At 44.1% G+C, this 27,841-nt stretch overlaps 1 protein-coding gene across 7 annotated transcripts in view; it reads left to right on the forward strand.

Moving 5' to 3' along the window:
• Nucleotides 1-2,360: 2,360 nt before the first annotated feature.
• Nucleotides 2,361-27,841, forward strand: part of POGZ (pogo transposable element derived with ZNF domain) — a gene marked incomplete at both ends in the record, with an annotated part of 40,695 nt that continues 15,214 nt past the window's right edge. The window contains 9 exons of one of the 7 annotated variants that reach the window (XM_080690954.1): nucleotides 2,361-2,484; nucleotides 3,335-3,493; nucleotides 9,117-9,292; nucleotides 10,448-10,556; nucleotides 15,707-15,997; nucleotides 16,070-16,288; nucleotides 20,685-20,791; nucleotides 21,838-22,175; nucleotides 24,088-24,242. In XM_080690954.1, the coding sequence (XP_080547080.1) occupies nucleotides 2,361-2,484; nucleotides 3,335-3,493; nucleotides 9,117-9,292; nucleotides 10,448-10,556; nucleotides 15,707-15,997; nucleotides 16,070-16,288; nucleotides 20,685-20,791; nucleotides 21,838-22,175; nucleotides 24,088-24,242 (1,678 nt within the window). The remainder of the gene's footprint in view (nucleotides 2,485-3,334; nucleotides 3,494-9,116; nucleotides 9,293-10,447; nucleotides 10,557-15,706; nucleotides 15,998-16,069; nucleotides 16,289-20,684; nucleotides 20,792-21,837; nucleotides 22,176-24,087; nucleotides 24,243-27,841) is intronic. The other 6 variants (XM_080690955.1, XM_080690959.1, XM_080690956.1 and 3 more) reach the window with 6 other exon arrangements.

Raw genomic sequence — 27,841 nt, forward strand, 5'->3', positions numbered from 1 at the left:
TTAGTGAGGCCCTCCACAATTTAATGAGACCTTGTATTGAAATAAAGAATAAAATATAGGGCTGGGGATATAACTCTAGCTTAGAAGTAGAATGCTTTGAGTTCAATCCCCAGTACCGGGAAAAAAAATAGAGAAGAAGAAAGAATAAAAAACAAGATTGGGGGTTAGCTTGGAGTAGAGGACCCCTGAGTTCCATCCCCAGGACTACCAAAAAAAAAAAAAAAACAGGAAATCTTTCAATTTAGACAAAACATTCCTTTTCAGAAATGAAATGTCAGGCCAGGCGTGGTGGTGCACGCTTGTAATCCCCGCGCTTGGGAGGCGGACAGGAGGATCGTGCAGGTTCGAAGCCAGCCTCTCTGACTTAAGAGACCCTGTTTCCAAATAAAAATATAAAATAGGTCTGGGAGTGTATCCCAGAGGTAGAAGGCCCCTGGGTTCCATCCCCAGTACCACCAAAAAAAGAATAAAGAAATGTCAGCTGGGCGTGGTGGCTCATGCTTGTAATTTCAGCGCTTGGGAGACAGGAGGATCTCACAGGTTCAAAGCCAGCCTTAGCTACTTAGTGAGGCTCTCAGCAACTTAGTGAGACCCTGTTTCCAAATAAAATATAAAATAGATCTGGGAGTTTAGCCCAGAGGTAGAAAGCCTCTGGGTTCCACCACCAGTACCACCAAAAGAAAAAGAAATGCTTTATGTTCTTTATAGTTGTTTCATTAGAACACAGCTTAGAAATTCTTTAACCTCTTATTTATAGAATCACATATTAATTAGAATTTAACTCTTACTGATTTTTATTTTCTTTACTTATTTATTTTTTGTGGTACTGGGGATGGAACCCAGGGACATTCTACCTCTGAGCTACACCCCCAGCCCTATTTTTTATTCTTTTTTTTTTTTTTTTTTTTTTTTTTTGGTGGTACGGGGGGGGTGTGGAAGCCAGAGGCTTTCTACTTCTGGGCTACACTCCCAGACCTGTTTTATACCTTATTTGGAAACAGGGTCTCACTAAGTTGCTGAGAGCCTCACTAAGAGCTGAGGCTGGCTTCAAACCTGCGCGATCCTCCTGTCTCAGCCTCCCAAGCGCTGGGATTACAAGCGTGTGCCACCACGTCCGGCTCTAAAAAAAAAATTTTTTTTTATGCAGGTCTGGGGATGGAACTTAGAGGCATTCGACCTCTGAGCTACACCCCCTGCCCTATTTTTTATTCTTTATTTTGAAACAGGGTCTCACTGAGTTGCAGAGGCCTCACTAAGTAGTAGCTGAGGCTGTCTACAAACTGTGATCCTTCGGTCTCAGCCTCCCGAATGCTGGGATTACAAATGTGCACCACCACGCCCAGCCTCTAAAATTATTTTAAAAAATACTTTGCAGTGCTAGTAATTGAACCTAGGGCCTCATACATGCTAAGTGAAGGTTACTGAGCTACATCCCTAGCTCTGAAATACTGATTTTTAAATAAGGACTTGGACCCAACTGCATCTGCATGACTTAACTCACTCACCTACCCTAATCCTGGCACCCAGGATTGTAGAGTAAACTTTTATAATACGGATTGTTTGTTTGTTTGTTTGTTTGTTTATTCTGTGGCACTGGGGATGAAACCCCAGAGCATTCTATCTCTGAGCTACACCTGCAGCCCTATTTTTTAAACTTTATTTATTTATTTTTGCTGGTCTGGGGATTGAACCCAGGGACATTTGACTTCCAAGCTATATCCCCTGCCCTATTTTTTATTCTTTATTTTGAAACAGGGTCTCGCTGAGTTGCAAAGGACCTCACTAAGTAGCTGAGGCTGTCCGCAAACTGCGAGCCTCCCGTCTTAGCCTCCTGAATGCTGGGATTATAAGCGTGCGCCACCACGCCAGGCTCTTAAACTTTATTTTGAAACAGGGTCTTACTGAGTTGCAAAGAGCCTAAGTAGAAGCTGAGGCTATCAGCAAACTGCAATCCTCCTATCTCAGCCTCCCAAGTGCTGGGATTACATGCATGCACCACGAATCCCAGCTCCCTATTTTATTATTTATTTGGAAACAGGGTCTCACTAAGTTGTGGAGGGCCTCATAAATTGCTGATGCTGGCCACACCTAGTCTTCTTGTCTCAGTCTTGCAATTACTGGGCTTACAATCATGTACCACCAGACCCAGCTAATACTGATTATTTAAACAATTGCCATGGGGGATATTGTAATATTTTAGAATAAAAACTGTAGTTCTAAGCCCTTGGAAATGAGAAAAGGCTTGGGAAAATGGCAGCACACAATGGGTAGCTTGTTTCTAGTCACGAATCTGGTTGCCTGTTTGGTATATGACTCTTTCTCCAGTTCTTAGGTAACATCTTTGAACTTTCTCTTACAGCATGGCGGACACCGACCTGTTTATGGAATGTGAGGAGGAGGAGCTGGAGCCGTGGCAGAAGATCAGTGATGTCATCGAAGACTCTGTAGTTGAAGATTACAATTCAGTAGAAAAAACTACCACAGGTAACAAACACTCTTTTGCTCCTAAGTTGGCTGGTGTCTTGGTTCAGAAAGTGAGGTGAAGACGAGCCCAAGACCCCAGGTGCCTCCTCGTGGCATTGCTGCTGCCTCTCTTCTGTGTCTAGCCGTGGTGTGCCTCAGTTTCCTCATCTGTAAGCCAGGAAAATACTGTATTTCATGCGCTAAGATCATGGAGCAGTTGGATAGGCAGCGTTTATGAACATGGAGCATCCCCTTGGCGGTGGCGCCTGAGTGAGAATGTTAAGTGACCTCGTGCGCGCTCTTCCGTGCCATTCAAAATCGGGCCCGGAGACTTTGGTTGGTTTGGTTTGGTTTTTACTTGAATTTGGTTTCCTTTGTGAACTGAGAGAAATTGCTTTGTGTCTGCCTTCATGGACAGTTTACAAATTTAGGTTGTTACCTTGTCTTCTGTAAAGGTGATACTCCCGGATCAAATTCTAGACTGCCCTGAATTCAGGAAGTGGGTGGCAGCGTGTCCCCTCCCATCACACCTGTTGCTCTATATTTTTTATCTTCTTGCCTTGAGTCCTGAAGATGATCTCGGTTTCTAGGCTGAAACAGGACACAGTCCGGGGTCTTGTAGCTGGCTTACTAGGAATGGATAGAGGTAACTTAATTTACCAAGAAATGCGATCCGAAGAAGGGATGGTGTCTAAGTGGTGGACTAAGGGACAATTAGGAGGAGAAATTAGATGAGCAGTTGGGTTTCTGAGTGAAACAGGAAACATTTTGGCTTCAGAGACCCACAGCAGCATGGCGAGGGGACATTAGAGCGGTATCCTTCAGTGTCGTCTGAGCGTCTCCAAGTGACTGTGCCTCCCCTTCCCCACAGTTTCTGTGAGCCAGCAGCCAGTCTCGGCTCCAGTGCCCATCGCTGCCCATGCTTCTGTTGCTGGGCACCTCTCTACATCCACCACCGTTAGTAGCAGCGGGGCACAGAACAGCGACAGTACAAAGAAGACTCTTGTCACACTAATTGCCAACAACAATGGTAAGTGGGATTATTGGGAAATTCTTCCTGGGCCAGAGGGATGAGAAAATAAAAAAGAAATGAGAGGCAGTTCCACGGGTTGCAGTCCTGCTTGTTGGAGAAGGACTTCAGAAATGTGTTGCTGCTTGGAGCGGTTTTGTAGGTGGTGCTGTTCCAAGTTAGTGCTGAATGAATTGAGGCTGGCGTTTTGGGCGAGAGGCCAGCAGATTCTTGCTGCTGGTATTTTCTAGAGAAGAAAACATAAGCCCAGCATTCCCAGGGCTGTTTTCTGCTTGGTTCTGCTTGTAGTTTTTACTTAGATGAGCCTATTTGTTTGGTAGATTTTTTTTCCAGGGCGGCTTTGTTTTGTATTTTCTCTGGAGATCCCTGTAGTTATTGGTTCCGAGTGTGGAAGGTGAGCTAGGTGTTGTCCACCTCAAGGAAACGGCTGATGGAGGATTTAGCTTATATTGATTAGAGAGGCTAGAAAGTATTGGTTTCCATTCTTTTCCTGGTGACTGTTTCTGTTCTCTGAGGATGAGTTATTGGCAAGTTATGTTTCAAAATTCATAACAAAAGTAATCACCTTCATAGAATCATAGCAATCCTGCATGGGGCTGATTTTCAATTATTTTATTTTATTTAGAATTTTAAAATATTATTACCACAAGAATAATATATATGTACCACAAAAAACCTAGGGAAAAAAATCAAAAGAAAAAAATTTTTAATGTAATCCCACCACTTGGAGATCGCTATTTGTAATTCTTTCTCTAAATATATATGTAGTTTTATGTACCTCTCCATGCTATGTGTAGTGATTTGCTCTTTACAAAAGGAATTATATAGGCTCTATTATCTTAGCATGTTTTTTCTCTTAATATACAATGCATATCTTCGTGTGTGTGTGTGTGTGTGTGTGTGTGTGTGTGTGTGTGTGTGTTGTTTTCTAGAGGTTGAACCTGGGGGGGGTATTCTACCTCTGAGCTATGTATAACCCAACCCTTTTTTATTTTGAAACAGTCTCCCTAAATTGCTGAGGCTGACCTCAAACCTCTGGTCCTCCTGTCTCAGGCTTACAAGTACTGGGATTACAGGCATATATAACCATGCCTGAATTATCTTCCATTTTAAGTTACTTAAGATTTTATATGACTGTTTCTCACTATTTGATTAGCTATTATTAACAATAAATTGTGAAAAGAGATATATTGTATCTTGTTTCTATCTTTTTTCATCCCTTAATGCTGAGAATACATTGGTAAAACTCATCAAAGGGGTGTGTGTGTGTGTGTGTGTGTGTGTGTGTGTGTGAGAGAGAGAGAGAGAGAGAGAGAGAGAGAGACAGACAGACAGACAGACAGACTGACTGACTGACTGACTGACTGACTGACTGACTGGGTGAACCCAGGGACATTCTACCTTTGAGCTACATTCCCAGCTCAATTTTATTATTCTTTTTTTATTTTTTATATTTTGCAGAACTAGGGATGAAACCCTATTTTTTTATTCTTTATTTTGAAACAGGGTCTCACTGAGTTGCAAAAGACCTCACTAAGTAGCTGAGGCTGTCCGAGAACTGAGATCCCCCTGTTTTAGCCTCCCAAATACTGGGATTATAGGCATAAGCCACCATACCTGGTGTATTATGACATTTTATCTTATTTATTGATTGATTATAGTTCTGGGGATGAAACCCAGGGGAATTCTACTCTGAGCTACACCCCCACCCCTATTTTTATTCTTTATTTTGAAACAGGGTCTCACTGAGTTGCAAAGGGCCTCGCTAAGTATCTGAGGCTGTCTGGGAACCCAGATCCTCCTGTCTCAGCCTCCTGAATGCTGGGATTACGAACGTGCACCACCACACCCAACTGTATTATAACATTTTAAAAGGCTCAAAAATAAATAAAATTAAAATATGTATTATGGAAAATGAGTAGTAAAACTTTTTTTAAAATTTGAAACGGGGTCTTGCTAAATTTCTGAGGCTGTCCTAAGACCTATGATCCTCCTATCTCACCCTCCCAAGTACTAAAACTACAGGCAGCTTTGTGTGTGTGCGCGCATGTGTTGGTGCTGAGGATTAAACCCAAGGTCATTGTACCTCTGAGCTCCACCCCCAGCCCTTTTTTATTTGGAAATGGTTTTATTAAGTTGATAGGAGCATCATTGTATTGTTGAGGCTAGCTCACAACCTGTAATTCTCCTGTCTCAGCCTCTCAAGTACTGGGGTTACTGGTGTGCACCGCCACACCCAAAGCTAAAGCAGAGCTGAGGGGGGTGGGGTAGACCTGTAATCCCAGTAGGTGAGGGGCTTCATCAGGAGAATTGCAGATTGGAGACCAACCTCAGCAACCTCATAAGACCATGTTTTAAAATAAAAAGGACTAGGACAGAAAATGCCCCGGGTTCCATTCCTAGAACCACAAAATAAACAAGTGAATGAATAAAACAAAAGCATAGCCAGGCCCAGTGGCTCACATTTATAAGCCCAGTACTTGGGAGGATGAGACAGGAAGGTGGCAGGTTGAAGACCAGCCTCTACAATTTAGTGAGGCCCTGTTGTTGAATAAAAGATTAAAAGGAGCCAGGCATGGTGGTGCACGCTTGCAATCCCAGCATTTGGGAGGCATAGACTGGAGGATCGCGGTTCACAGACAGCCTCAGCTACTTAGTGAGGCCCTTTGCAACTCGGTGAGACCCTGTTTCAGAATAAAGAATAAAAAATAGGGCAGGGGGTGTAGCTTGGTGGTCAAATGCCCCTGGGTTCCATCTCCATGGCCAAAAAAAAAGATTAAAAGGGTCGGGGGTGACCTGGCAGAAGAACATATCTGGTTTGTATCCCTAGTATGAACTCATGAAAGTGGTTGCTGTAGGGAGAGAGGCCAGGGATTAGTAAGAGTAGGAGTCCATGGACGGTGTTTATCATGGTCCAGTCTTAAATTGAGTGGGAGATGTAGGATTGGCTGTGGTGCCACAGGCCTGTAATACCATTACTTATGAGACTGGTATGGGAGGATTGTAGGTTTGATACAGCCTCAGCAACTAAGCGAGACCCTGTTTCCAAATAGAAAATACAATAGGCCTAGAGGTGTAGCTCAGGAGTAGAGCACCTCTGGGCTCAATTCCAATGCAAAAAAAAAAAAAAAAAAAAGGAAAGATTATCAGAATATTTTGTGTGTGTATATATATATATATATATATATATATTCTTTTTCATGATACCTTTGATGGAAACCAGGGGCCTTCTGGGCTACCCTGTGCGATCCTCCTGTGTTAGCCTCCCAAGTACTGGGATTACAAATGTCCACCACCACGCTGTGCTGAGTTTCACTGTCTTTGGTCTGATTGTGAAGCTAACTTGACTAAGTCCATCTGTCAGGTGGAAAATAGGTTTCCTGGAGGCCAGTCCCATTCTGGTGGTTTTTGTTTTGTTTTTGTTTATTTTTGTGTGTGTGTCTGTATATTTGGGTGGTACCCAATATTGAACCCAGGAGCACTCTAACATTGAGCTAAACCCCTAGCCTTTTTAATTTTTTTAATTTAATTTTTTTTCCAGGGCTGGGGATGGAACCCAGAGGCATTTGACCTCTGAGCTACACCCCCTGCCCTGTTTTTTTTTAAACAGGGTCTCACTAAGTTGCAGAGAGCCTCACTAAGTAGCCGAGGCTGTCCGCGAACTGTGATCCTCCAATCTCAGCCTCCTGAATGCTGGGATTACAAGTGTGCACCACCAGGCCCGGCTTTAATTTTTTTTTAATTTTAAACAAGGTGTCATTAAAGTCTTGAGGCTGATCTCAAACCTGCGATCCTCCTCCCTCAGTCTCCCCAGCACTGGGATTATAGGCATCCACCACCTTGCCCAAGTAAAGTTTGGGCAGTATTTTGCTTGAATCTTGGCTTTGGTATGTTATGTCTCTGAAATCTGTATGTTTTTAAATATTCTTCATAAATCAGGAAACTTAGTATTACTTGTTTATTTTGGGGGGCTGCTGCTACTGAGCTATATACTTCAACCCTTTTTGTTTCTTTTGTACTGGGGATTGAACCCAGGAGCATATTACCTCTGAGCTTTATTCCTAGCCCTTTTGTATTTTTTGTTTTGAAACAGGGTCCCATTGCCAAGACTGGTCTTGAATGTGTGATCCGTCTATCTCAGCTTCCCAAGGACCAGGATTATCGGCATGCGCAACCATGCCTGGCTCCTATCCTGGGTCTTGCTAAATTACCCAGGCTGGCCTTGAGCTTTCAGTTCTCCTGGTGGTACTGGGGGTGGAACCCAGAGGCTTTCTACCTCCGGGCTATACTCCCAGACCTTTTTTATATTTTATTTGGAAACAGGGTCTCACTAAGTTGCTGAAAGCCTCACTAAGTAGCTGAGGCTGGCTTCAAACCCACACGATCCTCCTGTCTCAGCCTCCCAAGCGTGGGGATTACAAGCGTGTGCCACCACGCCTGGCTTACTTATTCTTTCTTATTATTTATTTACTTATTTTTGTGGTACTGGGGATGGAACCCTTCTACCACCAGGCTACACTCCCAGACCCATTTTATATTTTTATTTGGAAACAGGGTCTCTTAAGCCAGCAAGGCTGGCTTCCAACCTGCTCGATCCTCCTGTCTCCGCCTCCCAAGCCCACGGGGATTACAAGTGTGGCCACCACTGCCCAGCCTCTTATTCTTTATTTTGAAACAAGGTCTCACTAAGTTGCAGAGGGCCTCACTATGTAGTTGAGGCTGGCCAGGAACCTGTGATCCTCCTGTCTCAGCCTCCCAAGTGCTGGAATTATAAGCATTCACCACCATGCCCAGCTAGATGATAAGGTATTTTAGTAATAATTAGTGCAATTTACTAATACATATTAACATATAATCATGAGTGAATCGTCCCCTTCTACAGTCATCATTTCCACTTGGCTTGTGTTCGTTTATTGGGGGGGGGGGTTCTGTTTATCAACCCTAAGGAGATAAAGAAAAAGAAAGGAGACAAACTGTCAGTCTGTTTCCCACACCTCCAGAGGACAGTGATTGTTGCCTCTCCAGTGGGGGCCTAGGTTCCACCCTCCAGCACACACCACCATCGCCCACAGTGATTATTTAGAGCATCCAGCTTGTAGTAAAAGATGCCGTTCTTTAAATTCTGTGTACTTGTGGAGTTAATGTTTACTGATGAATATTTGTCATTTTAAAAGTTTAAAGGGATTAGCTACCAACAAATTATATTGTTACAAAAGTCGAGTTCCCTACTGTATGGATAATAGAATAATGTAATGTATTCTTTTGTTCTGCTGTTTGCTATGGGGAGAACCTGTGGTCACTTAAATCATCAGTCAGCATGGTAGCCACATAAAAGTCCTAAAGTCTTTCATCCCTAGTTGAGACATGGGTGAGATGTTAGTGAACCACCCCGACCCACTTGTTTTTCTGTTAGTTGTAGATTTGGGTGAAGCTTGTGTTTTTGGTGAGTTTGGTGACATTAAACCTGAGGTGAGTGGCAGCCTTGGATATTTTTATATCTGAGATACCATTTCTTATCTGAGACTTGTATTTCTTATTAAATGTGAGTTTGTGTTTCTAACAATTCTTTTTTACCCCCCCCCTTTTCTCTTCTCCTTTTTTCTTTCTTCCCTTTACCCTTTAGCAGGCACTCCTTTGGTCCAGCAAGGTGGTCAGCCACTCATTCTGACCCAGAATCCAGCACCAGGCCTGGGCACAATGGTTACTCAGCCAGTATTGAGGCCTGTCCAGGTCATGCAGAATGCCAACCACGTGACTAGCTCTCCTGTGGCCTCCCAGCCAATATTCATCACTACCCAGGTCAGTAGGACCCTGAATTCTGGGGTTGGTAAGCAAAAAGAGAAAACCTGAACCTTTCCAGGCTCTGCCTTGGGGTCTTGAGTGTCATTAGGAATGGTTCTGAGTCTTGTTTTTGTTTTTTGTTTTTTGTGTGTTTTTTTTTTTTTTTTTTTTTTTTTTTTTTGGTGGTACTGGGGTTCCTGGAAGCCCTTCTTCCTCCGGGCTACACTCCCAGACCTATTTTATATTTTTGAAACAGGGTCTCTTACGCCAGCACGGCTGGCTTCGAACCTGCACGATCCTCCTGTCTCCGCCTCCCAAGCGCGGGGATTACAAGCGTGCGCCACCACGCCTGGCCTGAGTCTTGTTTTTGAACTAGGCTTTCATTGACTGTTTTGTAATTTGATGCTAACCTTTGTGGAAAGCCCAGCATAGCATTACAACTGGATAACTTCCTCTTCGTACCCCTTAAGGGGTCTGTTCATTAATTTGATTAAGGTCTGGATAGAAGTTAGTTGGCAGACTAGGATTAGAAGGCCTTAGCCCTTGGTTCTTGAGGCTCCTCACTCTTTACTTGGCTGTTTTTCTACATAATGGGGTAAGTTAATTGACTCTTAGAGATCTGTATATGAAATTGATGATCCTGAAAGAAAACAACTTATTTAATATTCAATATAGAGATTTGAAGTTGAATGCCTAATTCTGAATGTGAAATCTCAAGGCAAATGCTTCTCTTTGCCTGTGGCCTCCAAAGTTGCAAAATCTTCTTTTGCCACTTGCGCAGAGGTTGCAGCTTTAGCGTGGACTCTGGGAACGGTTCTGAGGCTCGGTTACACGTCGGCTCAGCCCAGCGAATGCTGCTAGTGTGCGCTTGTTTTCTCCTCTGCTTTTGGCAGTTGCGAGGCCTCTCCACAGCTGCATCTTTTTAAGCACTCTTAAGTCAGGAAAGGTGTTTCCATTTTGACTCATGCCGAAGCTTATTACCAGCTTTGATGTTTTGTCACTCAAAAGTTTGCCAAAACTTCCTAAATTTTTCCAATTAGCCATTTAAAAGCTCTTAACTCGAGACAGAACTATTTGGTAAGAGTGGGGGGGGGGTTGGATGTAGGGCCTACTACAGTCAATGTTAGTGTTAGTTGGACTCCATGTTAAAAATAATTTTCCTTTTTAACACAGGGATTTCCTGTAAGGAATGTTCGGCCAGTACAAAATGCAATGAATCAGGTTGGGATTGTGCTGAATGTACAGCAAGGCCAAACAGTTAGACCAATTACACTAGTCCCAGGTAAGGAGAAATGTCAATTCATTTGAAACAAACTGCTTCAAAATACTGTAGGTCATTTAAAAAGTGTACGTAAAGAGAATAATAAAGCTGGGTGCAGTGGCACACCCATATAGACCTAGTTCTTGGGAGGCTGAGACAGGAGGATTGCAGGTTTGAGAATAGCCTCAGCAAATAGAGAGATTCTCAGCACCATGATGAAACCCTGCTTAAAAATTAAAATTAAAATAGGTCGGGGGATACAGCTTGGAGGTAGGATCTCTCTGGGTTGAATCCCCAGAATCACACACTGAAAAAATGAATTTAAAAAATAATTGGAATCTGTAAGAGTAATTTAAAAATAAGAATAAAAACACTTGTTTCTAGCCTTTGGGCAAGGTAGTGGTTATTTTTTTCTATGTAGCTTTTAGCCACTTTTCTTGAGGTAATATAAAGGTTTATCTAGACCCGGTGTGGTGGCACACGCTTGTAATCCCAGTATAGTACTTGGGAGGCTGAGACGGGAGAATCACAGGTTTGCGGCCAGCCTCAGCTACTTACACCCTCTGCAACTTAGTGAGACCCTGTTTCCAAATAAGAAATAAAGTAAGACTGAGGGTGTAGCTCAGAAGTAGAATGCCCCTGGATTTAATCCTCAGTGCCACAAAAAATAAAAAAAATTAATAGAAATGGTTTATCTAAGCCAGGTATGATGGCGTACATTTGTAATCCCAGCATTTGGGAGGCTGAGACAGGAGGATCACCATTCTCGGAAAGCCTCAGCTACTTGTGAGGCCCTTTGCAACTCAATGAGACCCTCTTTCCAAATAAAGAATTAAATAGGTAGGGCTGGGTATGTAGCTCAGAGGTAGAATGCCCCTAGATTCCATCCCCAGTACTGCAAAAAAAAAAAAAAAAAAAAAAAAAAAAATATATATATATATATATATATATATACACACACACACACACACACACACAGACATATATACACACACACACACACACACACACACACACACACACACACACACAGTAATTGCTGTTTTAATCAGCTTTTAAGATTTTGATCAGCCGGGTATGGTGACACACGCTTGTAATCCCAGCATTTGGAGGCTGAGACCGGAGGATCATGGTGCAAGCCTCAGCTACTTAGTGAGGCCCTCCATAACTTAGTGAGACCCTGTTTCAAAATAAATAATAAAAAATAGGGCAGGGGGTGTAGCTCAGAGGTCGAATGCCCCTGGGTTCCACCCCTCAGACCCGCAAAAAATTAAAATAAAAAAGAGCGAGGCGAGGTGGTGCAAGTTTGTAATCCCAGTAATTGGGAGGCTGAGACAGGAGGATCTTGGTTCTTAGATAACCTTGGCTACTTATGCCCTCCACAACTTAGTGAGACCTTGTTTCAAAATAAAGATTAAAGCTGGGCGTGATGGTGCACAGTTGTAATCCCCGCGCTTGGGAGGCGGAGACAGGAGGATGGAGCAGGTTTGAAGCCAGTCTCACTGGCTTAAGAGACCCTGTTTCCAAATAAAAAATACAAAAATAGGTATGGGAGGTAGAAGGGTTCCATCCCCAGTACCACCAAATAAATAAATAAATAAATAAATAAATAAATAAATAAATAAATAATATTTTTAAATGATGTAGCTCAGAAAGCCCCTGGGTTTCATCCCCAATAAAAAAAGAATTTTATCCTGAAGGAATGTTATTAATACAGACTCTGAGATTTCATACTCCATATACATTTGCTCACATGGGATTATAACCTGTAGACATGAGCTTTGTGTGGTGGCACATGCTATGTAATCCCAGTATTCCAGAGGCTGACACAGGAGGATCACAGGTTTGCGGCCAGTCTGAGCCACTTAGGCCCTCTGCATCTTAGTAGGACCCTGTTTCAAAATAGAGAATAAAGCTGGGCAGTGGCACACACTTGTAATCCCAGTACTTGGGAGGCTGAGACAGGAATATTGAAGGTGTGGGACCAGTCTCAACTACTTAGGCCCTCTACAACTTAGACCCTGTTTTCAAAATAAAGACTAAAAAGTAGGGTTGGGTTTGTAGCTCAGAGGTAGAATGCCTCTGAGTCAATCCCCAGTACTATAATAATAATAACAATGATAATAATAAAAATAAAGAATAAAAAATAAAAAATAGAAGCCGGGTGTGGTGGCACATGCTTGAAATCTCAGCTGAGACAGGAGAATCGTGGTTTGTGCACAGCCTCAGCTACTTAGTGAGTCCTTTTGCAACTCAGTAAGACCCTGTTTCAAAATAAAGAATAAAAAATAGGGCTCCAGGTGTAGCTCAGGTAGAATGCCCCTGGGTTCTATTCCCAGTACTGCAAAAAAAAAAAAAAAAAAATTAATAAATCAACTTAGACATTTAGATATGGACATAGCTTTTGAAGAGAGTACTTAACAATAACTAGATAACTTTTTTTTTTTTTTTTAACAAATCTTGAGGCTGGGGTTGAAGCTCCATAGTAGAGTGCATGCTCAGCATGCCCGAGACACCCTATGTTCGATTCCCAGGCCCTCAGCCCCTGTGGAAAAAGACTCATAATTTCTCACATTTCTTGTGTGTTAAGTTTAAAATTCAAGCCAATGAACGAGTATCTTAATTTAGTTGTCTGTGATCTGGTTTACTAAGGTTTTGTTGGGGGTTGGGGGCCATAAATTATAATCAGTTTGCCCTAACACGTTCTGGTAGTTCATAAGTACCTTTCAGTTAAGTCATACACAGTTATGCCAGGAGTCATTCTTCTTTGGGACATCTTAGTAGAATGGCATAGTCGGGCTTCCATTTGAGTTGTATTAAAAAGAATATAAGAAGCCAGGCGTGGTGGCGCACGCTTGTAATCCCAGCATTTGGGAGGCTGAGACCGGAGGATCGCAGTTGGCGGACAACCTCAGCTACTTAGTGAGGCCCTCTGCTACTCAGTGAGACCTGGTTTCAAAATAAAGAATAAAAAATAGGGCAGGGGGTGTAACTCGGAGGTCGAATGCCCCTGGGTTCCATCCCCAGACACGCAAAAAAAAAAAAAAAAAAAAAAAAAAAAAAGACTTCTTTAATTTCTTTTGTAGTGTGAGAACAGAGAATTCCTTGAGCTCTTTTTCAGGACCAAGACTGTCCTATGGCTTTTTTTTTTTTTTTTTTCCCTTTCCCCTTTCTTTGTGGTACTAGAGATGGAACCCAGGGACATTCTGCCTCTGAGCTACAGTGCCAGCTCTGGTTTTTTGTTTTTGTTTTTGTTTTTTGTAGTACTGGGGATGGAACCCAGGGGCCTTCTACCTCTGGACTACACTCCCAGACCTATTTCATATTTTATTTGGAAACAGGGTCTCTTAAACCAGCTGAGGCTGGCTTCGAACCTGCGCGATCCTCCTGTCTCAGCCTCCCAAGCGTGGGGATTACAAGCGTGCGCTACCATGCCCAGCTTTGCCAGCTGTTTTATTTTTAATTTTTATTAATGGTCTCACTAAGATAGTGAAGGTTTTGCTCAATTGCTGAGGCTGGCCTTGAACCTGCAATCCTCCTGTCTTAGCCTCCCTAGTACTGAGATTACAGGCGTGCACCACCACACTCTGCTTCCTTTGGTATTTATACACCTATACTGCTTTCCACTCTACTCTTTCAGTACCAAGGTCAAGCTTCTTACTAATACTTAAAATACAGACAATAAGCCAGGCATAGTTTGAAGCCAAGAGATTTAAGGCCTTGTTTCAAAATGAAAAGGGCTAGGGTATGGTTCAGAGGTAGACTGCCCCTAGATTCATTCCCCAGTGTAAAAAAAAAAAAAAAAAAAACCCTTTCTTTTTTTCTTTTTTACTTTAAAAAAACAATATGGCTGGGCATGGTGTCACGCACTAGTAATCCCAGTACCTGGAAGGCTGAGACAGGAGGATTGCAGGTTTGAAGCCATCCTCAGCTACTTAGGCCCTCCTCAACTTAGTGAGACCCTGTTTCAAACTAAAGAATAAAAAAAATAAGTCTGGGGGTGTAGCTCAGAGGTAGAATGCTCCTGGGTTCAATCCCCAGTACCACATACACTAAAAAAGAAAATGGAGTCAGGCATGGTGGTGCACACCTGTAATCCCAAAACTTGGGAGGCTGAGATAGGACCACAGGCTCGAGGCCAGTCTCAGCAGTTTAACGAGACCCTGTATAAAAATTAAAAACAAAATAGGGCTGGGGAGCTGGGCACAATAGTGCACTTATAATGTCAATACTTGGGAGACTGAGACAAGAGGATTGTAGGTTCACTGCCAACCTCAGCAACTCAGTGAGACTTTATTTCAAAATAATAAGTAATACCGGCTGGGGTGTAGCTGAGAGGTAGAATGCCCTTGGGTTCAGTCCCCCATTCCACCTGTACCACAAAACAAAGGGGGCGGTACAGCCTGGGGGTAGACTGCCTCTGCATTCAACCTTCAACGCCAAAAGAATGCAGAATATAGTGTGATAAGGTGTTTAGGGAGAAAGCTTTGGGAATCTTAGGTTGCTTAGAATAATTTTTTTTATCAGCTTGGACACCTCTTGGTGTCTTAGATTTTGGTGTCTGAGGCCAGGTGTAGTGGCGCATACTTGTAATCCCAGCATTTGGGAGGCAAAGACCAGAGGATTGCGGTTCGCGAATGGCCTCAGCTACTTAGTGAGGCCCTTTGCAACTCACTGAGACCCTGTTTCAAAAAAAAATTTTTTTTAATGAGAAAAAATAGGACTGGGGATGTAGCCCAGAGGTACAGTGCCCCTGGGTTCCATTCCCAGTACCACGGGGGATAAAAAACTTTGTTGTCTGTGCTGCTCTCGATAAATTCTAATGGTCACTAAATGGTTTGGGGAAATTACCTTTCCTGTTCTAGTATTTTTTTGTGTGTATGTATGGCACTAGGGATTGAACCCAAAGGCGTTCTACTTTCTAGCTATACCCCCAGCCCGATTTTATTTCTTATTTGGAAGCAGGGTTTGGCTAGGTTGATGAGAGTCTCACTACTTGCTGAGGCTGGCCTTGAACCTGCGATCCTCCTGTCTCCACCTCCTAAGTACAGGGGTTACAGGCTTGTGCCACCACGCCTGGCCTGTTCTAGTATTTCTAGTAAAGACAAGAGCATGTATTATAGGTAAGTCATTGACCAAGCCTTGGTACTTTTCTTTGTGTCTCTTAAAAGCCCCAGGTACCCAGTTTGTTAAGCCTGCAGTTGGAGTCCCCCAGGTGTTCTCTCAGATGGCCCCTGTGCGGCCAGGCTCCGCCACGCCTGTGCGGCCCACCACCAACACCTTCACCACCGTCATCCCAGCTACTCTCACCATCCGAAGCACCGTCCCACAGTCCCAGTCGCAGCAGACCAAGTCCACTCCTAGCACTTCCACCACTCCCACTGCCACACAGCCAGCCTCACTGGGGCAGCTAGCTGTTCCGCCCCCAGCCCCGTCCAACCAGACCTCGAATCCCAAGCTAGGTGAGCCTTGGGAAGAGGAGCCGGAGACCAGGATGGGGGGGAGAGCAGGCCATTACCGCCTGGTCACCGTAGCTCCTTCCTTCCCCTCCCCCCCTGCAGTGAGCATTGCCAGCTTTGTCACTGTGAAGCGACCTGGGGTTACAGGTGAAAATAGCAACGAAGTGGCCAAATTGGTGAATACCCTTAATACCATCCCGTCCCTGGGCCAGAGTCCTGGGCCAGTGGCAGTCTCCAACAACAGTTCTGCCCACGGCGCTCAAAGAACCAGTGGACCTGAATCTTCAATGAAAGGTACAGTAACTCTAGAGACTTTGAGCAGTCATTCAGAAGCACTGATGAAATACTGGTCACAGTAGAGCGCTGTATTCTCAACTGGAGAATAAAACAAGATCATAGTTATTACATTGTTCTTACAGAAGCCTCAGCGTAGTAAAAGGAATGGCCACTCGTGAAGTGCGACTGAACCAGCCACAGGGATTCTGTGTGTGTTTGTGACTGCTCTGGCGGAGATCGGTGGGGTCACCAGAGATGGCTTTGTGAGGGGGGGCTCTGAACAAGGTGTTTTTTGTACTGGGGATTGAGCCCTGGAGGGTTCTACCTCAAAGCTATACATATTCCAACTGTGGGTTTTGTTTTGTTTTGTTTTTTTGGTGGTGGTGCTGTGTGTGGAACCCAGGGGCATTCTACCTCTGAGCTACACCCCCAGCATGATTTTTTATTCCTTATTTTGAAACAAGATCTCACTAAGTTGCAGAGGGCCTCACTAAGTAGCTGAAGCTGGTCACAAACCCAGATCCTTCTGTCTCAGCCTTCCAAGTATTGGGATTATGAGTGTGTACCATTCCCGGCTTTATCTTTATTTTGAAACATGATCTCGCTAGGCTAATTATAGTCTCACTACTTGCCAAGGCTGGCCATGAATCCTCCTGTCTCAGCCTCCTAAATATTAGGATTGTAGGCATGTGCCACCACACCCGGCTGTACAAGATTTTTATTTCTATTTATTTTATTTTATTGTTTTTATTTATTTTTGTGTGTGTGAGGTGCTTGGGGTGGAACCCAGGGCATTCTACCTCTGAGCTACATCCCAGCCCTATTTTATTTTGAAAAGGTCTCAGTAAGTTACAGAAGGCCTCGCTCAATAGCTGAGGCTGTCCTGGAACCTGCGATCTTTCTGTCTAAGTCCCCCAAGTACTTGAATTACAAGCATGCACCACCACACCCAGCTTTAAGCAAGGTTTTTTGTTTTGTTTTGTTTTGATTTGATTTGATTGTACTGGGGGGTGAACCCAGGGGCTTTTCTACCTCCGTACTATACTCCCAGACCTTTTTTATACTTTAATTGGAAACAGGGTTCTCACTAAGTAGCTGAGGCTGGCTTCAAACCTGTGCGATCCTCCTGTCTCAGCCTCCCAAGCGCTGGGATTACAAGTGTGTACCACCATGCCCAGTATTGAACAATGTTGGGGTTTTTTTGGTGGTACTGGAAATGGAACCCTTCTACCTCTGGGCTACACTCCCAGACCTATTTTATATTTTATTTGGAAACAGGGTCTCTTAAACTAGTGAAGCTGGCTTCAAATCTGCGCGATCCTCCTGTCTCCACCTCCCAAGCGCAGGGATTACAAGCGTGCACCACCACGCCTGGCTGAACAAGGTTTTTAAAATTAGAATTTGGCTAGGCGTGGTGGCATGTGCTTGGGAGGCTGAGACAGGAGGATCGCACAGGTTCGAAGCCAGCCTCAGCTACTTTGTGAGGCTCTCAGCAACTCAGTGAGACCCTGTTTCTAAATAAAACATAAAAATAGGTCTGGGAGTGTAACCTGGAGGTAGAAAAGCCCCTGGGTTCTACCCCCATTACCGCAAATAAATAAATAAACCTTCTTTTTATTTTATTTATTTATTATTATTTTTTGGTGGTACTGGGGTTCTTGGAAACCCTTCTACCTCCGGGCTACACTCCCAGACCTGTTTTATATTTTTATTTGGAAACAGGTTCTCTTAAGCCAACGAGGCTGTCTTCAAACTAGCACGATCCTCCTGTCTCTGCCTCATATATATATATATATATATATATATATATATATATATATATATATATATATGATATAGGGTCTGGGAGTATAGTCTGGAGGTAGAAAGCCCATGGGTTCCACCCCCAGTACCACCAGTACCACCAAAAAAAAAAAAAAAAAAAAAAATTAGGATCTGGCATAGAGGTTTCCATATGGAAAAGAATATGAGTCTGAGGGTGTTCAGTGGACTAGAGCAGGAGTTGGCACGTTTTTCTTGTAAAGGGCCCAGTGTAAATATTTTAGTCATTGTGTACAGTCTGGTACATGTTGCAACTACTCAGCTGTGCCATTGTGGTATAGAAGCAGCCACAAATAATATATACATGAAGGAGTATAGGCTTGCTGTAAAACTATGCATGTACTCTAAAGTTTGCAGCTCATATTATTTTCATTTGATTTTTTTTTTTTCTGGCTTTTATTCCAATCATTTAAAAATGTCAAAACTTTTTACAAATGCTGTTGAAAAAATAGGATAGGCACATCCAAAAAAATATGAAATTGGAGCCAGGAACAATGGTGCATACCTGTGATCCCAGTATTTGGGGAGCCTGAGACAGGAGGATCAGTGGGCTGAGGTGAATGCACAGTAACTTAGCAAGACCGTTTCAAAGTAAAAATAAATTAGCCAGGCGTGGTGGCGGACTCCTGTAACCCCTGAGTTAGGAGAATCATAGGTTCGTGCTAACTATAGCAATTTAGTGAGACTTGCCTCAATTTAGTGAGACTGTTTCCAAATAAAAAATAAAATTGGGATGGGTGCAGCTTGGAGGTATAAAATCCCCCTGGGTTCAATCCCTAGCACCTTTAAAAAAATAATTGTAGCCATGCGTGGTGGCGCACGCTTGTAATCCCCGCGCTTGGGAGGCGGAGACAGGAGGATCACACAGGTTCAAAGCCGCTCTGGCATAAGAGACCCTGTTTCCAAATTTTAAAAAAGTATAGAAAATAGGTCTGGGAGTGTAGCCCAGAAGTAGAAGGGTTTCCAGGAACCCCAGTACCACCAAAAAATAAATAAATGATTGCATGCCAGTGCACACCTGTAATCCTAGTATTTGGAAGGCTGGGCCATTAAGTGTCACAGGTTCAAGGCCAGCCTCAGCAAGTAGTGAGACTCTCATCAACCTAGCAAGACCCTGTTTTAAAATAAAGATAAAATAGGGCTTAGGGTATAGCTCATAGGTAGAATGCCTCTTGGTTCAATCCCCAGTACCGTCTTTTAAAAAGGGGGCTAGGTGCTGGAAGTGATGGCGCACGCTTGTAATCCCAGCACTCGGGAGGCTGAGACCTGAAGATCACGGTTCACGGACAGCCTCAGCTACTTAGTGAGGTCCTCCACAACTCAGTAAGACCCTGTTTCAAAATATAGAATAAGCGCCAGGCATGGTGGTGCACGCTTGTAATCCCCGCGCTTGGGAGGCCTGAGACTGGAGGATCGCGCAGGTTTGAAGCCAGTTTCCATATAAAAATGGGTCCGTGACTGTAGCCCGGAGGAAGAAGGGTTTCCAAGAACCCTAGTACCACCAAAAAAAATAAGAATAAAAAACAGGGTAGGGTTGTAGCTTGGAGGCCGAATGCCCCTGGATTCCATCCCCAGAACCGCAAAAAAAAAACGGGGTGGTGGGGGAGGCTAGGGTTATAGCTCAGTGTTAGGGTGCCCAAGTTCAATAACCAACACCACATAAATAAATAAATAATAAAAAGAATTATAGCCAGGCGTAGTGGTGCATGATTGTAATTTTAGGATTTGGGAGACTGAAACAGGAGGATTGTAGCCAGCCCCAGTAACTTAGTGAGACCCTGTTTCCAAATAAAAGAAAATATAGGGTTGGGGGTATAGCTTAGAGGTAGGATGCCCCTGGGTTCCATCCCAAGTATCACACACATAAGGAAAGAGAATTAGCTATAAATCCTACTTCTGGGCACATAAAAGAACTGAAAGCAGAGACTAGAACATATTTGTACACAGCTAAAAGATTAAAGCAACCCAGGGTCTATTCATTGATAGTGGATGAACAGAACGTGGCACGTGCCCATGGCGGTGTGTGTTATCAGTATTACAAAGGACGTTCTGGCACATGGAAATAGCATGGGTGAGCCTTGAGGAAGAGGCTGAGCTGACCAGTCACAGGACGACTGCTGCCTGAACCCACTTCTATACAGCACTTCCAGTGGTCGGATCCATGCATCCAGGAAGAATGGTAATTGGCCAGGAAGATAGGGAGTTGATTTTTACGGGTTTAGATTTCAGTTCTGCAAGTCACAAAGAATTCTGGAAATTGTACAACAATGTAAATATTCTCAGTACAACTGAAGCACATACTGAAAAATGGTTGTTAAGATGGTAAATACTATATTTTAACCACAGTTTAAAAAAAGAAAAAAAAATTACCTAATCAAAACAATAGTGTGAAAGTCATGCTTAGCTCAAGGTGCCTGGGCTGGGTTTGGTCTCTGGGCTGCCGCTGGCCAGCCCCTGGCCGAGAGCGGGAAGCGCAGTACGGGAAGCATGCCGCAGACACAGTGGTCTGCTGTCCCGTGGCCGTGCTTCTCGGAGCGTGCTTAGTCCTTCGGAGCATCGTGTTAACCTTGCCAACTCTTCTCACTCCTTCCAGTGACCTCTTCCATCCCAGTGTTCGACCTCCAGGACGGTGGACGGAAAATATGTCCACGGTGTAATGCTCAGTTCCGAGTTACTGAAGCTCTGAGAGGCCACATGTGTGTAAGTGATGCTCCTGTGGTACAGATCAGCTTACGTGCTATTGCCGTGCACCTTCTTCAGTGCTGGGACTCTGGGAAGCTTTTTAAAGGATTACTGGCTTTAGATCCTTCCTAGAAGAGCTGTGTACTTTGGGACGTGATAGCATTTAAAGACTGTCAAATGGTCAGAACATGTAGCCGTACTTCCTTGGTAAGATAGATTGTGAAACTGCACAGGGGGACACCTTAGTTAGAAAGAAGTCAAATCCAGTTCTGTATCTATTGCTGTGTCCTTGGATGAGTCAGGAATTACTTCCTGCCTTTTTTTTTTTTAGTCCAGATACACTGGTTGGAACTTATTTCTGGCAAATAGCTTAGTGTCTGGTTAAGGGCTCTAAGACAGGCAGGAGAGAGATGTATAAGGTATGGTGGTCAGAGGCTGTGTGGCTGTGGACACACACTGGGAAAGTGAAGCTGGACTGAGCGTGGAGGATCACAGGTTCGTGGCCAGCCTCAGCTTAGTGAGGCCCTCTGCAACTTAGTGGTACCCTGTTTCAAATTAAAGAATAAAAAATAGGGCTGAGGGTGTAGCTCAGAGGTAGAATGCCCTTGGGTTCCATCCCCAGTACTGCAAAAAGAAAACTGGAGCTGGGCGTGGTGGTGCACACCTGTAATCCCAGTACTTGGGAGGCCGAGACAGGAGGATTGCAGGTTTGTGGCCAGCCTCAGCATCTAGTGAGGCCCTCTATAACTTAGACTCTGCTTCAAAATAAAAAGGGCTGGAGATGCAACTCAGAGGTAGAATGCCCCAGGGTTCAGTCCCCAGTACCAGTAGGAGGGAAGGAGGAATAACTGAGTTAAGAGTACCTTAACCTGAGATGGGCACAGGGGCACAGGACCTGCAGTTGGGATGCTGAGGCAGGAGGATTGCTTGAGCCCAAGAGGTCAGCCTGGGCAATATAGGAGTCACAGGAGCAAAACCGTTAGCAGAGAATGTAAGTGAGGTTGAGTTGGCACATCCTCACTGCCAGGTTAATCAAAATGACCAGCTATCTTCTTTCTCCATAGTACTGTTGCCCAGAAATGGTTGAATACCAGAAGAAAGGAAAGTCTTTGAATTCAGAGCCCAGCATCCCATCAGCAGCCAAGCCCTCTTCCCCTGAGAAAATAGCGCCTGTTACTTCCACGCCGTCTTCTACGCCTATTCCTGCTCTGTCGCCACCTACCAAAGTACCCGAGCCCAGCGAGAATATGGGTGATGCTGTCCAGACCAAGCTCATCATGCTCGTAGATGACTTCTACTATGGGCGGGACGGCGGCAAAGTATCCCAGCTCACAAACTTCCCCAAGGTCGCCACGTCCTTCCGATGCCCACATTGTACCAAAAGGTTAAAAAACAATATTCGGTAAGTGTTGAAGAACCTTGGAACTTACCTTATAAAAAAGACTTAAGCCGGGCGTGGTGGCGCACGCTTGTAATCCCAGCATTTGGGAGGCTGAGACCAGAGGATCGCAGTTTGCAGACAGCCTCAGCTACTTAGTGAGGCCCTTCGCAACTTAATGAGACCTTGTTTCAAAATAAAGAATAAGAAACAGGGCTGGGGGTGTAGCTCAGAGGTTGAATCCCCCCCGGGTTCCATCCCCAGACCCGCAAAAGAAAAAAAAAGAAGACTTAAATTTTCTTATATGAAGCTAGGTGTGGTGGCACATGCTTGTAATTCCAGTACTTGAGAGGCGGAGACAGGAGATTACAGGTTCCTGGCCAGCCTCAGCTACTTAGTGAGGCCCTCCATGGCTTAGCGAGGCCCTGTTTCAAAATTAAGAATAAAAAAATAGGGCTGGGGGTGTAGCTTGGAAGTAGAATGTCCCTGGGTTCCATCCCCAGTACCACATGCACAGAAAAATGTTTTCTGATATGTTCTGGGTATGGTGGTATATGCCTGTAATCTAATACTTGGGATACTGAAATAGGATTTCAGGGTTGAGGCCAGCCTCAACAACATAGACCCTATTTCAAAATAAAAGGGGCTGGGCTGGGGATATAGCTTAGAGGTAGACTGCCCCCAGTTTAATCCCAACTACCAAAAAAATTATGCATTTTAAGTCTTTATTCGGAGAAAAGTTCTATCTATGATTCAATCTTGCTGAAGGTTATTAAATCAGTAGCTAGTACTATAAAAGGGAGATATTGTAGCCGGGTATTGTGGCGCACGCTTGTAATCCCAGCGTTTGGGAGGCTGAGACAGGTACATTGCACAGGTTTGAAGCCAGCCTCAGCTACTTAGTGAGGCTCTCAGGAACTTAGTGAGACCCTGTTTCCAAATAAAGTATAAATAGGTCTGGGAGTCTAGCCCAGAGGTAGAAAAAGACCCTGCGTTTCACCTTCAGTACCCCCCCCACACACACACACACCAAAAAAAAAGCAAGGGAGGGGATATTACATTAACACAAGATCACTCTGGGCCAGGCGTGGTGGTACATGCCTGTATTCCCAGTATTTAGAAAGCTGAGACAAGAAGGTCAAAGATTCAAAACCAACCTCAACAATTTAGCAAGACTTTCAAATAAAATATTTAAAGAGTTGGGAATTTAGCTCAGAGGTAGAATGCTGCCTGGGTTCACTCTCTAGTGCCAAAAAAATAATCTCTTTGGTAATGTAAGAGAGGTCAGTGCATCTCCTTCCACAGAACTGTTGTGTTTTTTTATTTTTGTTTTTGTGGTATTGGGGATTAAACCGAAGGGGCCTTGTACCTCCGTGGTATACGCCCAGCCCTGTGTTTTATTCTTTATTTTGAAACAGGGTCTCACTAATTTGCGGAGGGCCTCACTAAGTAGCTGAGGCTGGCTGTGAACCTGGACCCTCCTCTCTCAGCCTCTCAAGAACTGGAACTATAAGCGTGCGCCACCACACCTGGCCATGGCACTCTTTTAAAAGTGTTCAAGAATCCTTTGTGGGGCCGGGCGTGGTGGCACATGCTTGTAATCCCACTATTTGGGAGGCTAAAACAGGAGGATCATGGCTCACAGACACACTCAGCTACTTAGTGAAGCCTTCTGCAACTTAGTGAGACCTTGTTTCAAAATAAAAGAAGAAAAAATAGGTCTGGGGATGTAGCTCAAGCTCGGGTAGAATGCCCCTGGGTTCCATCCCCAGTATCGCAAAAATCAACAAATAATCCTTTGTGTCTCTGGGCTCAGAAAAGGATTGTCTCAGACAGTGGACATTGGGGGAGAAGACATTAGTTTTCATGATTCTTCTACTATATTTCTCAAAGGCTACTGATATGTTTTCTGTGCTTTCCTTGTGCTATACTACAGATTCATGAACCATATGAAACACCACGTAGAACTCGATCAGCAGAATGGCGAGGTGGATGGGCATACGATCTGCCAACACTGTTACCGCCAGTTTTCTACTCCCTTCCAACTCCAGTGCCACTTGGAAAATGTTCATAGTCCCTATGAATCTACTAGTAAGTTTGGAACTCTTAAGCTCTGTGGGGCATTCCGTGCGCTCTCCTCATCGAGCAGCACCAAACGCCCCTCATACTCACTGACCGTGGGCAGTTGTCTCTTCACTTAGCCTGCTTTTTTACAAGCCTGACTTAAAGCACTTTGCCGTTAAGATAGCGTTTCCAGTAAGTATATGGTGAGCTGCAGTATTCTCTACATTGTACATCTTACTAAAGAAAAACAAGGCTGAACATAAGCTCAGATTAATTACATGCTTTTCTTAAGAACATATACTTGGCAGGTGTGGTGGTTCACACCTGTAATCCCAGTACTTGGGGGGCTGAGACTGGCAGATCACAGGTTGTAGGCTAGCCTCAGCAATTTAATGAGCCCTTCAGCAACTTAGTGAGACCCTGTTTCAAAATCAAAAGTGCTGAGCTGGGTGTGGTGGCACACTTGTAATCCCAGTACTTGGGAGGCTGAGATAGGATCACAGGTTCATGGCCAGCCTCATCTGCTCATTGAGGCCCTCCACAACTCAGTGAGACACTGTTTCAAAATAAAGGATATTAAAAAATAGGTCTGGGGGTGAGATTGGAGGTAGAATGCCCCTGGATTCCCCAGTACCATAAATATAAGAGTAAAAAGTGTTGTGATGCTGATGCCCCTGGCTTCCATCCCCAGTACCACAAAAACCAATAATAATAATGAAACCAGACCTGGTGGTGCATGCTTGTAATCCCAGCATTTGGGAGGCTAAGACAAGGAGATCCGGGTTTGAGGATACCCTCAGCTACTTAGTGAGGCCCTTAGCAACTTAGTGAGACCCTGTTTCAAAATAAAGGACTAAAAAAATAATAATAAGGCTGAGGGTGTAGCTCAGAGGTAGAATCCCCTTTGGTCCCATCCCCAGTACTGAAAAAAAAAGGTAAAAGAAAAAAAAAATAATATGAGTCCTGGGGTGCAGATCAGCAGTGCAGTGCCTCTATTTAGTCCTCAGTACCACGCACACACACAGAGCATGTATTGGAAGTGCATTCACATTGTGAGAATTTGAGCCCTGTCTCTACAGTATTTCTCATGTCCTTTAAGGGATTTCTAGTTTTGTCAAAAAGACAAAATTTAAGTATAGGAGAATTTGATAATGGACAGTGTAAGTGGTGTGTCATGGCTACCAATGATAGATAAAGCAATTCAGAAGGAAAAAGCTCTTCGGGCTGGGTTTCACAAAGAGTGGTGGTTTGTTGATGCCTGTCCACATTTATGCATTATTAATAAAATTATAAGAATAAACTTTTAAGATCTTTAAATATAAGAAGGATTCAGACAGATGGGAATTTGTAAGACAACCTTTTAGGTGATTAGAAACTACATGATCAGAAGCATTAAAGCAGATACGCTCATTAGCTGTATGTATTTGCTGCAAATTTAAATGAACTAAGAAATAGACTAAGCAGTAAGGGCGTCTGTTATGTCATTTAGTGGAGAAATCTAGAGGTGGAGCAGGCTTCAAGCCCAGCGGTTCACTGCCTCGCTGTGTCCCAGGGTCTTGTATCTCTGGCTTGTGGCAGATGGCTGCATTCATGGCAGGCACTACACCCAGAACCAGGGTTGTCTAACAGAGAAGGGCTCAGATACTCCTCTTTCCTGAATCTGCTTCTTATGACTGAAGATTGCTTATCTTAAACCCCTCGGACATAATTGGGAAAACAGTTTTTAGCAAGGGAAATGGGATTGTAGTTTAGCCTACTACTGCTCAATGAAAACATAATTTGAAGCCGGGCGTGGTGGCACATGTCTATAATCCCAGTGTTGGGAGGCAGAGACAGAAGGATTGCAGGTTCACAGCCAGCCTCATCAACTTGTGAGGCCCTCTGCAACTTAATGAGACCCTGTTTCAAAATAAAGAATAAATGGGGGTGAGGGGTTGGCATAGGCTTGTAATCCCAGCACTTGGGAGGCTGAGACAGGAGGATCGCATCGGTTTTAAGCCAGCCTTAGCTACTTAGGCTCTTGGCAACTTAGTGAGACCCTGTTTCCAAATAAAACACAAAATAGGTCTGGGGGTACAGCCTGGAGGTAGAAAGCCCCTGGGTTCCACACCCCAGTACCACAAAAATATAAAAAAAAATAAAGAATAAAATAGGACTGAGGTGTAGCTCAGAGGTATAATGTCCCTGGGTTCAATCCCCATTATCCCATTATCGCAGAGAGAGAGAGAGGAAGGGGGGGGGGGCGAGGGAGGGAAGGAAAGAAGGAAGGAAGGAAGGTTAATTTGAGCTGGACATGGTGGGACACATTTGTAATCCTAGTACTTGGGAGGCTGACACAAGAGTATCACAGATTCAAAACCAGCTGCAGCAACTTAAGCAGTTTTAAAATTTAAAATAAAAATAGAGGTAGGGGGAGACCTCAGAGGTAGAATGCCATGCCAGACGGGGTGGCACACACTTTTAATCCCAGATTTTGGAAGGCTGAGACAGGAGGATCACGTGTCACAGCCTCGGCTACTTAGTGTTTCAAAATAAAGAATAAAAAATAGTGCTGGGGTATAGCTCAGAGATAGAATGTCCCTGGATTCTATCCCTACACACACACACACACACACACACAAATACAAAGAGCTAGAGGTGGTGGCACATGATTGTAATCCCAGTAGTTTGGAGGCTGAGACGGGAGGATCACAGGTTCACAGCCAACCCCAGCAATTTAGTGAGTCCATCCACAACTTAGTGAGATCATATCTCAAAGTAAAAGAAACAAAATAGGGCTGGGGTGTAGCTTGGAGGTAGAATGCCCCTGGGTTCCATCCCCAGTACCACAAAAAATACATACATAATATGAACTGTGTATGCAATTTCAATTTTTTTAGTAGTCATTTAAAATAAAAACTTTAAGCCAGAAGTGGTGGCGCTCACTCGTGAAGCCAACATTTGGAAGGCTGAAACTGGAGGATCACGGTTCACGGACAGCCTCAGCTACTTAGCGAGGCCCTTGGCAACTCAGTGACACCCTGTTTCAAAATAAAGAATAAAAAACAGGGCAGGAGGTGTAGCTCAGAGGTCGAATGCCCCCTGGGTTCCATCCCTAGACCTGCAAAAAAAAAAAAGTAAAATAAGAACTTTAGCCAGGTGTTATGGAGCACACTTGTAATCTTAGCATTTGGAAGGCTGTGACAGGAGGATCACACAGGTTTGAAGCCAGCCTCAGCTACTTAGTGAGGCCCTTTGCAACTCAGTGAGTCTCTATTTCAAAATAAAGAATAAGCCGGGCGTGGTGGCGCACGCTTGTAATCCCCACGCTTGGGAGGCAGAGACAGGAGGATCGCGCAGGTTCGAAGCCAGCCGCATGTGCTGGTTTAGGAGACCCTGTTTCCAAATAAAAATATTTAAAAAAAAAAAAAAAGGTCTTGGAATGTAGCCCGGAGGTAGAAGGGCTTCCAGGAACCCCGGTACCACCAAAATAAAGAATAAAAATAGGGATGGTTGTGTAGCTAAGAGTTAGAATGCCCCTGGGTTCTATCCCCAGTACCTCAAAAAAATATTAAAACTTTACGCCAGGCGTGGTGGTGCACGCTTGTAATCCCCGCGCTTGGGAGGTAGAGACAGGAGGATCACTC

The sequence above is a fragment of the Muscardinus avellanarius genome (genome assembly GCF_963383645.1).
Source record: "Muscardinus avellanarius genome assembly, chromosome: 3".
NCBI lineage: Eukaryota > Metazoa > Chordata > Mammalia > Rodentia > Gliridae > Muscardinus > Muscardinus avellanarius.